The sequence below is a fragment of the Betta splendens genome, chromosome 6 (assembly GCF_900634795.4).
Source record: "Betta splendens chromosome 6, fBetSpl5.4, whole genome shotgun sequence".
Lineage (NCBI taxonomy): Eukaryota > Metazoa > Chordata > Actinopteri > Anabantiformes > Osphronemidae > Betta > Betta splendens.
In genome coordinates this window covers 62,050-75,127 of record NC_040886.2, presented here as the reverse complement: position 1 = coordinate 75,127, position 13,078 = coordinate 62,050, and the positions used below count along the sequence as shown (strand labels likewise).

The 13,078-nt window shown below is 39.9% G+C and overlaps 2 protein-coding genes across 5 annotated transcripts in view; both read right to left on the bottom strand.

The window, feature by feature from the left end:
- wwp2 (WW domain containing E3 ubiquitin protein ligase 2) overlaps positions 1-7,729 on the bottom strand; it is a 36,813-nt gene extending 29,084 nt beyond the window's left edge. Inside the window, exons 1-7 of one of the 4 annotated variants that reach the window (XM_055509589.1) lie at positions 7,648-7,729; positions 5,793-6,152; positions 4,768-4,871; positions 4,310-4,600; positions 2,580-2,661; positions 642-798; positions 311-432 (exon numbers count right to left, since the gene is read on the bottom strand). In XM_055509589.1, the coding sequence (XP_055365564.1) occupies positions 311-432; positions 642-798; positions 2,580-2,649 (349 nt within the window). In that variant the 5' untranslated portion in view covers positions 2,650-2,661; positions 4,310-4,600; positions 4,768-4,871; positions 5,793-6,152; positions 7,648-7,729. Of the gene's footprint in view, positions 1-310; positions 433-641; positions 799-2,579; positions 4,278-4,309; positions 4,601-4,767; positions 4,872-5,792; positions 6,153-7,647 lie in introns of those variants that run through there. The other 3 variants (XM_055509590.1, XM_029153106.2, XM_055509591.1) reach the window with 3 other exon arrangements.
- A 449-nt stretch (positions 7,730-8,178) lies between these two features.
- Positions 8,179-11,723, bottom strand: polr2c (RNA polymerase II subunit C). Its single transcript, XM_029154664.3, has 9 exons — positions 11,527-11,723; positions 11,141-11,190; positions 9,692-9,760; positions 9,532-9,584; positions 9,292-9,420; positions 9,163-9,214; positions 8,837-9,005; positions 8,654-8,728; positions 8,179-8,581 (listed from the first exon to the last, which is right to left on the bottom strand). Exons 1-9 carry the CDS (start codon positions 11,610-11,612, stop codon positions 8,437-8,439), a joined length of 828 nt encoding a protein of 275 aa, XP_029010497.1. The 5' UTR covers positions 11,613-11,723; the 3' UTR covers positions 8,179-8,436.
- Positions 11,724-13,078: the final 1,355 nt, after the last annotated feature.

Here is a 13,078-nt window from a genome sequence, read left to right as displayed (position 1 = left end):
ATACGCAAGAGCATATATATTTATTTCAGAATAAATGTATTGGTACTACACCAGCAAGAAATGTTCCATGTTTTAAATTAGACATTTGTGAGTGAATTTTATATTCTTAAATAATTGACTTTAATTCAAATTTACTCTACTACTTTACTTTACTAGGTTAATTTGAAACACTATAAATTTTTATTGCTATGCAGATGACACAGTTTGGTTTTCCCACTGTAATTTCTTGGGTGTTAAACTTAAATTAACCTATGCGCTACTAAATGCTGTGGGGGAGAATGTACATTAAAATGTTTTATTCTGTCCTCACTTTTCCCATCACATGTGCGCAGTGTGTCCAACAGGTCTATGGTGGCGCTGCCCAGGAGCTCCTTCCTCAGAGTGTGGCAGCTCCACAGCTTCAGATCCAGTCGACTCTGAGGCGTCACATTACTGTAAAACACAAAGAAACATCAATAACGCAAAAACAGCAGAAGCCACACAGACACAGTAAGGTTTGCACGACTACATTCAACTTGGGAGCCCTGCTTACTTTACTGTAAGGTATTGGTAAAATAATGTGTGATTTTATTTAGCATCAATATTAGATTACTAGTTGAGTCATTTACAATAGAACAATAAACAACAGAGTCAGTTCTCACAGGGTTAGGTCTTCATTCCACTGCAGCTCGAGATGTCCACTGCGTTTGCCTGTCTTTTTGGTTTCACTGGTGAGGCCGTCTGCAGTCACCTCAACGAAGGAGCTGAGCCGAAAGTGACGGTTTTGCAGCTTGGGCGACTGGGGCTTGGCCGAAACCACTGTGCAGGTGCACACACAAACACACAAAAATGTAACTAAATACAATAGAATGTGCAAGTGAAGAGGGACAGAACGAGACACTGGTTGTTTTGACCATGACGTAAGTGTTGCAGTGAATGCAATCTGCTAATAAGGCCATCTGCAAACAGAAGGTAATTCATTTGACCTTATCTAATCAACATGGTCAGGCAAAAAGTGAGTTTTTTACTTTGACCTTTTTTCCTTAAAGTAGCCCCTGTTTACACCATTGCAGACATATGGTGACATCTTTACCACCAAGGATGGTTTACAGATAGCAGTTGAGCCTCACAATACTTCACATTACACGGCTGAACAGAATGATTAAATCAAACACTTTTAATGTAAAAAAAAAGAAGACAGATAAAGAAGAACACTTAATTATGCCTACAGTACTTCAAGATTGTGCAGCAACAAACCACCTTCTCATCACATTTGAGCATACATAGTGCTATCTGATCATCAAGTAGGGTCCTCGTTTATGAAAGATCATTAAGTCAATTTTGTGTGTTGTTTTTTATGTCTTCAGTGTTAATATACACTGTAGAAAAAAATCAGAAGAACTACTTAATTAGAAGGTGTGTAGCATATAAATGGACACAAAAATAAACTGGACATGAGCTTGGAATAAGTATATTGGGGGATGTAGTTATAAAAGGCCAAGAACAGACAAATAAACATCACCCTCTAGTGGAAGTAGAAACAATCACATCTGCAGCCATATGGGGGTCAATCATGGATGTTATAAATCCAAGACCTTCAGTCCCTACACCACACAGCTTCTATTGTAAATCTGCTTATTCTAGCAATTGAACATTAATTTCCTCAATGAGTCATGGTGTGCAAGTGCTGACAATAAGTCAATGTCATATAAGCCAGCTTCATTAAACTTCTTCATAGTCTCTGGCTTCTTAATGTTAGTGTGAAAACAGTATTAGTACCCACTCCACTGTTTGAGCTTATTTGGCGAAGCCTTGAACAAGTCAGCAATAAATCATTTTTAGAACATGTGTCAATTATAGAAGCTATTGTGTTTGCCCTGAAGCACCATTTCACAGGATTCTTCTGAGACAGGCTAATGACCTCTGAATTCAAAGACATGGCAACAAATATGACTAATCAGGTGCAGAAATGGTGAAGGAAGAATGTCAACTTATACAGTTGACTTTTTAACAGGAGAACTAGGAGAAGTCAAATCAGAATCAAAATAAAAAAGGCAGAACATGTGTGACTGGTGTGTGTGTGTAGGAGGAAGATGGAAGATACAAGGCTTGAAGGAGACGCAGAAACAATGTGCATCTAAACCATGATGTCTATTAAAACTGAACATGTTTCACTCGTTTGTCTGTGCCATAGAGCTCTGCTCTCAAAAGATGATTAGAAACCCATCACTGAAATACAGAAACCTGAGCTTACGACCATTAATGCTGTACAGAATGCTAGCATCCCACAGTACAGTGGAAAAGATAGTTCCCAGCATTTACTTTACCTTACTTTACACATTATGTTGAGTAGAGACTCTTTTAAACCTGCACAAAATCTAAAGGGCTGTTAGAGCAGGATTTACACTAAGAACACAGCATTTGGTCTGAAGTAGCATTAGAGTGTTTGTTTTCTATATGTAGCCAACGATTGCCAGGAATAAATCAACCCTAACTGTTAGTTCTCAGTCATAACTAAAGACTGAAAGCGAGTGTTTAAGGTTGGACCTCTCACATTCTGTCAGATTTGTTAAAGAGTTGTCTAAAGAAAAAAAAATTACCTTTTAAGATCAACTGAGACTTGTCAGTGTTGTGGGCACCGCCAGGTCTGCTTAAACTGGCAGCTGCCATGACATCACAGCTCTAACACATAATGACAGACACACAGTGTTACAATGCATGCAATGCATTATCAGAAGAGCAGAACATTTTAAGCAACCTGCTCAACCACATCTCGATACCAACAAAAGATGTACAAGACCCCAACACGTACAGTAGTGTGTGGTGATGTTACTATGACACTAAAGCTTTGAGGATTGTGTACATGTGCATGCCCGAGTTCAGAGCTTGTGTTGTTACCCTACTGTAAGTATCATAGGACTAATGGAAAATGAGACCTAATTTTCTCTGGAATCTCACCGAGTCATTTCCAATGGCTTGACACTAAAGAATATTGGACTTCAATATCTCCATAAAGAGTAAGTTTTCATTCTATAAAACCCTGTAGATCATCCACACAGCCTCTGTTAATGTGTGGTTTTCATTCACCCTCGAACGAGTTGTTTTTAGGGGCGTGTCACAAGTGATGCTGCTCACCACACCTCTGTGCAAATGCCTTTTTTTAGCCCTCACGGGGTTAGGATACGATTGGTGGCGATAGTGCAACATTAAGCATGTAAGCTACCGTTATTCTCCAAAGAAGAAGACAACACCACGGACTGGAGAGCACTCTGGAGAGCATTAATAGCGTTCAGTTCTTTCCATAGTAGAGTCCAAGCACATTTGTTTGATCCTAAACCTGACCCTGAAGCTGGAAGAGAGGAGGATGTTAAAGCCATTACACTTCGACTGGGTGGATGTGTCTCAATGGTAATGTCACATCATTAGATTTACATAATTTTCAAAGCGACTAGCGGTTGCTAATGCTAACACTTATGCTAAATGGCCTATGCTATGCAGCCTAAATATTTATAACGGGACTTACCTGGAAAACTCTTGTTAATAGAAAACACTGCTTTAGCCTACATTATACAAATAAAAACATTTGGGAGCACAGCTGAAATACATTTCACGCTTTTTGTCTTGCTTGCGCTGCTGCTCTAAAATTAAAAATTGCTTTAATATTCAGAATAATCACTGCATGACATACCTGGGAACAAACACAGCATTAGTTAAAATTCTATGTTGACCAAATGTGTTTTTACTGCTTTTAGTAATGATTGATATATCCAATATGATGAGTCAATTTGTGTCGATTTTAGGAGCCAAGTACTACTATATAACTAATAGAAATGTTTCTTTTGATCATTCTTGATAAACCTGACAGTAATATGTCTCTGTATCTGAAGTTGTTACAGGTATCTAGTTTATAGAGGCTAGTGAGCTGGTGCTGAGGATTACTGGAGTGAAGAATCTGAGTTGTCATTTCTTCATGCGTGGTGTGTAGATTAGGGCAGAGTTTCATGGATAAAACACTGTACGTGGGATTTAGACCACCTGTGGAATAACTCATTTACCATTTTAGTAGAAATGTGTTTTTGTCTGTGCAATACTCATTAAGAATGTTTATTTATATGTACACATGCTATTTTTCTTATTGTTGGTTCACCTTTATAGCTTATCATATGAGAAAGAGAAAAACATGTTACGTTAATACTATGTTTTCATGAATAAAAGTATTCTACCCTCATAAAAACAGAGTTTAGTGAAATGTGTAATGGCCAAAGCCAACTTTATTTCAACCAGTAAATGCAAGAAACTGTTATCTTCTATCATCCACTGTATAGGTTACCGAGTGAATTGAGAAGCCTGGGGGGTTGAGGACAGAAGCGTTTGCAGGGCCTTTCAGTGGAAGTGCTTTGCTGGATAGAAGTAGGGTAAACAGACCATATCCTGGGTAGGTGGAAAACTTAGTTATGTTGGAGATTTGTTTCTGCAGCAGGACAGGTGTAGTTGTAGACAGATGACCAGGGAGATGTGGTGATTCTTGTTCTCATCACTATTTGGAAGACTGAGCAGAAGCAGTCCTCTACCAGATGGAGGCTGTGGCTGTCCTCACCATCACCTCATCAAAACAAAGGTACTGCAATCAGAATTGTAGATTAGTGAAATGTAAAACATATAAACATAGTTGTAACAATTAAAATATAAAATCTAAACAGTCTATACCAATTAAAATTAGAATCTTCTATTGCCTAAGAAATGATCTTACTGTTGGTAACATAGATACATAGATACATACGTACATACCTTCACTCCTGAGCTGGGCAGCAGATGTCTGTGTACCAACAGTCTGCAGTGATTGCTCTGTCTGACAACCTCCTTGCCTGTGGGTAACTGGGATGTGCCCCCCCCTACAGTATAGGAAAAGACAATGTTACATTAAATTGTATTATTGTTATGGTCCTACAAAAAAATTGGCTATGTTACACAAGCTATAGGTAACTGACCAGATAGGCAGCACTTATTGAGATGTTACTAATCAGCAATTAATCTTGGAACACAACACAGTTACCATACATGTTAGAATTTGATATAACAATGACATAACCCCAAATCACAAGTCAATTTAGTCTGTGACAAATCACAAGGTAATAACAGACATTCAGACAGTTCATCTAAAATTTCCTATTGTACTGATCACCCAGCTGTTAGCTCTGGAGTTCAGAGCTAACTGCGCGCTAACAGCTAACGCAACACAAATACGAGCAGCAGTGAAGCTGCCTTATATCACACAATTTCACCTGGGTGAAATCTGTGGGTAACCTTGCGGCTTCGCTCTCTGTGTGGCTGCAGTTGTTAGCAGTAACTGCAACACGACATTAGCACAATTAGTTGTCTGTGTAGCTGATAACGGCGAGCTAATGGCGCACTAAGGGCTAACAGCTATAGAAAATATAGGAGTGAAACACGATTACAGCTAGTGAGACCCAGACCGATCAGGCGGTCTGGGTGACCATCCTTTGTTTGTATCCATTAGCATGCCACTAGCTTTCCCCGCACATGTGTGTAGTTACAGGAACTCACAGCAGCACATTTCAATAGGACAAAAGCTCGATCCACTGCTCCCTGCCTGTAGCCGCTCGAAGGCAGATAGCTATTAGATGTTCCCCACCAGGTGTGTGTGATTGCAGCAACCCACAGCAGCACATTTCAACACTGACCGCTCTCTGGCTGTAGACGTTAGCAAACTTTCCTCACATATGTGGGTTAATACATTTTGAAACAGACAAACTAATATATTAAGACATAATAAGTATCAAGCATGTACTTACCACAGTGTGTGGATGATGGACTGTAGGAAAAGATTCTTTCTTCAACAAGAGCCGTGAAGCAAACCCAGCATTGTAGCACCCTCGTTGTCGAAACAGTCTAAGATGAAAGTCCACATACATACAAATGTCCTCACGTGTTGATATGTTAGTAGACTGACTAAGTTTTGCTGTGGGACACCCAAGAACGGAGCTGGACTTAACGTGAGTGGGGGAATAATGGCGGAAGTCCAGTTTTGGTTCCGTATTATCGTGGGGGTAGTGGTTTAGGAATTCCCGGGAGGAGTCTCCCCTCATGTAACGTCACGTTGGGGAGAGGAGGTTTTAGAACTGGACTTGCTTTGACCCCTTGCTTGGAGAAAACTGCAAAATATGGAAAAGGAGGAAATGCACTTCTACTGTGCTCAGTGTGTGTAAATGTGGCCCATAGAGTCATAGGAACACTCCAGATGGTCTAAAAAGTGAATTTTGCATGATGGGTCCCCTTTAACTTATTTCTGCCAATAAGTTTCTAATCTAATGACTTACTACACTATAGAGGATAAGTTTATTTTGTTTTTCATTGCCATGTGTTCTTTCCTTTTGCTGAGGTGACGTGCTGACTATGCCTCATCGCAATGACATACAGCAAGAAGATCTCATCCACATTACAGTACAACCACATAGTTCATGAGAATGAAAATCAGACAGTAAGTAAAAGCCCATCCTTCATTACTGAATTTCCCCACTGGAGGGAGGAATAAACTTTATCTCATCTTCCTTAGTATTAATTACAACAGTGGCTGTAAGACTTGTTACAGCAGAATTCCCTCATCAATCACACATTAACTGCCACATGTTTCTGTATTGAAACAAAGTAATGTTAATTTGTAACATCACTAATAAAGGTCATTAGTCCCAGCACCAGCCTCTGCTGCTTTGTAACAGTCACTCTGTGAAACACGGCTAAGCAAAGTCTTCCTACTAGATGTAGAGTGAAATCAGCTCTTAAACGAGGCTTCAGGAGATTAAGCCTTTCAGTGCTTCGACACCCACATGAAGCTTCATCTCAGCACCACTAGCAGTGTGACATTTCCTGCTGCAGCACCAAGGTGACTGTTGTGACAGCCTGAGACGAGACGGCGATGACCTGGCCATCTGGCCTGAACACAATCTGCCACCATATATTAGGATTTTTGTTAATCTAACGGTGCTGTGACCTGCTAATAAACGCTAAAATTGCCACAACAAACGCGCGTCGCATCCTTCAGTGACCCTACGCTTAACCGACGGTGGCCGACTAGTTTTGCTTATCAAACTTAACATAAAGGTTGAATTGTCGCCTGCAAAATAGCTCCATTGTCCTCGTTTTTAAATACCCTTGACTGTTTCGCATGAAACCTAAACACGGAAGATGGTCCAGGTATTGTGTGATTTACTACCAAGCTAAACAAAGAAAGCATTGAATCTTCATTGTTTTCAAAATAAACGTCTACCAGCAAATTAAGCTTTCCTTCTATTTGTTATGACTAATGTACACATAGCTAATTATTATTTAATAAAAAACAATTAAATAGCTCTAGACAGCGTTTAACAAAATGCCATACTTCTTTTGTCACGCTATGGTCTTTTCTGTGGATATTTTGAAGGTGAAGGCATCATACATCCGGTTTAATTCGGCAAGTTCCGCGTACGCTTATTTAGAAGCTAACTATTAGCGTGTGAGTTTAGTAGTGAGATTATAGGCCATGACGATAAAGCCTGATCTAATAACCTGTCCACAAGTAAAGCTACATTGACAGTTCAACAGTTCATGTCACAGCACCATATATGTGTTGACACACTGACGACACAGAGTAAAACCAAATCATTTCCATACCGTTCAGCTGAGCTCCACTTCTGGTGCTAGCGAACTTTCATTTCCGACTCAATGAAAATACCACGTGACCGTTTACGTGTTTTTAACTGCACTAAGGATTGTGGGTCCTAAATGAAACAGCGCAACAACTCTTTCAACACTTTGATTGCTTCAGTTTTTTTTCTTACTGAAAATGCTAATATCAATATGGATGGTAGAACAAAAGGTTTTTATATAAAATTAATTATATTCTCAAAATATACACCTGACATAACTACTAATGCAGTGTTGTGCTAAATTAAACATACTTTGCTGTTTAGAGAGTAAATTCTCTGAGCTACAGAGTGAATCACATACTTAAAGCAGAAATAATGATCCAAACCTCCTGTTTTTAGGACATAATGAACACAAAATATACATGTTGATATATAGAGAAATTAAATGTAATTATGACTAATACCTGTTTGCAGACATATACTACATTATATAGCCACACTAGAGTACATAAATAATATTTATCATCTCAAACAAAGGACTACAGTAATTGAAGACTTCAGAGCCAAATATGTTTAATAAAAATTTATATAAAAAGTAAAATAAACAAAGTAAGTTTACACAGAAAGCAGCAAATCTACATTTGTATCATTCTGGGACGCACCGTTCTTCTACACACTGACCTTGACTTAGCACATATAGCTTGGTTTTAAACTACTGTAAGATAAGCAATATGCAGATGGTAATTCTAAACCCAGCCCTGCTATCATAACAAAGCCATATGCAGGTGAGTCCTAATGTGCTAATGCGACATCCTCAGTTGATAGTGAGCACATCGCTCTGGATTTCGTGGCTCAGTTGGGTCTGTAGGTCACTGAGTTTCTTCTTCAGGACAGCCAGTGCTGACATCACAATTGTTTCTGGTCGCAGAGAACCACAGGACTCCACATTGTAGTAGAACCTTAGAGAATGGGAAGTCAGTCTGTAGCTCTGACAGAACAGTATTATAAATTTTGTTTTATTTATTCCTCACCTTTCTGGTTTGCCATTGGGGTCATAGGGAGCCTGAATTTCATCCTCCTCAATCTCTGAGTACTCACTCTTTGGCCTGCACATGAGAGGCTTCACTTTACACAGGGCATATGTACAAGTAGTATGCTCTGGTGTGATAAGATGTGATTTTATGATAAACATTTAGATCTTATAGATACCGCACCATTCCTCAGGTCGTGGATAAACTGTGTGCCTCAGTGCATTGTCTGGGTCGTATTCAAATGACACCCCAGCTGTCGGGTTCCACTTGGCGTGCTCCTTCCCAAATCCTTTCTTGGCATACGCCCTGAGCCGCAGTTCCTGACCTTTACGAAGCTTCACGAGCAAAATGTCTGTGTTGGGTCAGTAAATGACAAAAGATTGAAGCAAAGATTAACAGGGAAACATAAATAACAGACACTATTATGGAAAACACCCAATAACAGGTTTAAGATAGGGACTTCAACAACCAATGTTGTTCTTTCAACATAAGCCAAGTATTTTGCTCACCATCTTGTTCAACATAGTCATTGGGGTCATTGTCTCGACTCCTGGAAGTCACCTGCAAGCCAAAATAAAGCACATCAGCTTTTCCTCTGCTTCCACTTACAGACTTTTAGAAATCAAGACAGGACTCACTGGGATGACTCTGGGGTTGTTGGACAAAAGGTCTCGCGAGGTGACGTGACGTGTCTGGTCTTCAGTGCATCGAACATCCAAAGTCAATTCCACAGAACATTCTGGACAGAAATCATCACAGGTACAGTCCTGGAGGAAGTAGAAGCCAGTTAAATACGTATAAAAATGCTAAGGCCTGAGCACCAAACCAACAAATACTATTTTACTATCCCCTCAGGTCACTCAGATGATTACACTTACCCTGGAATACTGCATTTTGTCCACAATGTCATCACTTGTGAGAGGAATGAGACCTGACAACACAAGAATCAGGGTAAAGGGCACATTGGCAACCTTGTTAAAACCAGTTGCTACCACCACAATATATGGAGAGGCTACTTACACATGCTCTGATACATACCAACTCTATGGGCAATGAATTCATCGTGCAGTACTGAGGAATTTGCATCAATCTGGATCCAGTCAATGGCTGCAGCAGAGTAAAGTAATGCAACATTCAATTAGTTAGTTAAGAGGTTTTGTGAAATGTTAATCTTTAATACACGGCAGAATGACGGTAATGCTTCCAAGCTGGTCTCACTTATGCTTTTACTTATGCTGTGCTGGGGCACAGTTCAACAGGCTGACTGCAGTGGGGAAGAAGCTGTTCTTCCTAGGTCCTAGTCCTGATGAATCGGAGCCTCTTGCCAGAGGGTAGGGGCTGAAAGTGTTCATGTTCTGGGTGAGAGGGGTTGGCTACAATCCTGGAGATGTGCAGCTCCTGGAGAGACGGGAGGTGGCAACCAATCACCTTCACGCAGAGTGTATGACACGCTGCAGCTTGGCCTTGTCTCTGGCCGCAGCTAACCAGACTGTGATGGAGATTGTGAGAATGGATTCAATAATGGCAGTGTAGATGTTCACTAACATCTGTGCAGGGAGGTGGGACTTCTTCAGCTGCCTCAGGAAGTACATCCTCTGCTGAGCCTTCGTGGGGATGGAGCTGATGTTCTGCTCCCACTTGAGGTCCTGGCTGATGTTGATGCCCAGGAATTGGAAGGACTCCCCAGAAGATGACAGCGGGGAGGGGGGCTGGGTCCTTTCTGAAGTCCACTCTCATCTCTCATCTGTCTGCAGAGCATTGAACTCCATGTTGTAAGCATTGCACAATGACACCAGACTGGCTATGTCCCTCCTGTAGGTTAATGAGGGTGGTGTCATCAGCAAACAGAAGTTTGACAGACTTATGTCTAGATTTGCAGCCGTTTGTGTACAAGGAGAAGAACAGGGGAGAAAGGACACAGCCTTGGGCGAATCCCATGCTAATGGTCCGGGAATCAGAGACAAGCTTCTCCAGCCTCACATACTGTGGGTGAGGAAGTCTATGATCCACCTGCAGATGGAGTCAGGCACATTCAGCAGGGAGAGTTTGTCAGTGTGCAAGGATGGAACTATTGTGTTGAGGGCAGAGCTGATGTCTACAAACAGGATGCTGGCATAGGAGAGTCCAGATGCTAAAGGATGAAGTTGAGGGCCATGTTTACAGCATCGTCTACAGATCTCTTGGCTCTGTAAGCGAACTGCAGGGGGTCCAGCAGGCGGTTTGTGATGTCTTTGAAGTAGGAGAAGACGAGGCGCTCAAAAGCGCTGCTGGCTGAACAACAGATGAACGAATGACGGCTCACTTGACCGCAGTCTTTGGACAAGGCTAGCATAGAGTCTCATTTAGGACTGAACAATGGTCAGTTTCTAGTGTAGAGCGAAATTAATTCACATAGTTTAATAGTTGTGCGTATTTACCAACAACTGTATTTTTATCTCAATACCAAACAGAGTAGTAGTCAAGTCCAAAGAATCAAAGTTATTTTACCAATTGTTGGAACCTCTGACATAAACACACGGCGGATGGAATTAGCGACCCTGTAAAAAGGAAAATGAGATGCTTTAGCAAGAAAAACGTACTTTGGCTCGAAAGAAAATTAATGTTTCTTACTCGTATAGCGTCAAACTAGTGGTACTATGAAACATTGATGTAGTTTCTTGCCTTCGTCAACCGACAATTATTGAGAGTCAAAACTCGCTCTGTGCACAGAGCAGCATCTTAAAAGGAATTTTGCATAGCATTAAAACGTTACCGGGCATTTTCATAGTTACAAGACGACCCATTCATTCACTCATTGCAGATATTTTTATTTCACTGAAGTACTAAGAAAAATGGCCGCCACTATTTGAATAGAAGAACAAATAAATACTTACGCCAAATCTGTGTTCTCTATGACGAACTTTACATTTTCATCTGTCAGTTCCGTGATTTTCACCGTCGGCTGATTAGCATATGGCATTGTTTAGTTTTAATAAGACCTAATGTACCGTCGCACTATAGAGCACGCACTGTACTACCTGATTCTGACTGAAGGCCTGCACCGAAGTATTACTAGTTGCTCAATGGCCGGGGAGTAGGACGCCCTATAACGATTGGTTTAAAAGAAACGAAGGCGGGTCTCAAAGCTGAAGTTTTGACTTCCGTTTCCGGCCTCCGATTTAAACTTGTCTTTTCTGTCACACTTTTTCTCGTTTTTACTTAACTTTTAAAGGTTATAAGATAAATTAGACGACAGTGTATTTAGAGTGTGTTTAAATCTCTTTTTATTTTAAGTTGAGATAAAAATATAGTTATTAAACATGAAAGAATAATAAAAAAGTATTATCCACTTACAAAACAGAGCAACATTTTTTTTGTAAAAGCAGTTGATATATCAACACATAATTTCATACATATACAAGAAAATGCTACTCAACTTTCTTACTTGAATGGAGTAGGAAGAATTAGATTTATCTAGTCCTACCCAATGACATCATATTTCAAACATTAATTTGCAGCCAATATCTACGCATGGGGTATTATTTTAATATATCAAAAAGTATTATAATAAAGAATTATTACAGAATATGAACATTCATACCCCACACCCAAAATGTTCTGTTTGATTAGTCAAGTTTGTTCTTGCCTATATCTTACTTGACACATGCATTTATATTTATGTTTAAACAACTCAATTCTATTTCTATTTTTATGCCCTCACTTAATTTATACCATAATTTTACACCAATTATAAAAATACAGAATCTTTATTTTGGTTGTACACATAGCATGCAGGGCCCACCAATGGTCCTCGCTTTTCACCTCCCTACGCCTGAATTATGGTATGTCCAATTTTATCACCTAGCCACATCTTAAGCAGTTTGAAAACTTTAACTCTTGTCTATCCGGCTATATAAACTAATTCATGCTTCAAAAATCACAGCACCACATCACCAAGCGTAAAAAATAAAAACTGTTAATTACAAAATTTGACATAACTGTTTTCGTTACTCTTGGAGGCTGCCAGCAGGCTTTCCCAAGAGTCTAAGTTGAATTGTCTGGAAATTGCCCCCACTTCATATTTAGGGGGAGAGCAGGAACAGCACTCTTCTTATTCCGCCCTTTTTTCGATTGCTATCTACTTTTTAACACTTCATCGTAGAATCGTCATTCAACTTTCTAAACGTGTGTCATCTTTAGGAGATGTGGGCTATTACTGTGTTTTACTATGTTTTCACCTATTAAACTTTTAATGCTATTCAACTTTTTTCATCGTTTTTTTATAATGGTCGTCTATAGGAATCATCGTTTAACTTTTTGTCAACTTCCCTCTTTTCATCAGCGTCTAAGCTTGTAGCCACAGTCGCAATTTCAAAATATGTCTCTTCTTGTTTTTTCCCCATACGTCTGCCGAAAATTATCATTAGAGTCTATGGGAGAAATTCA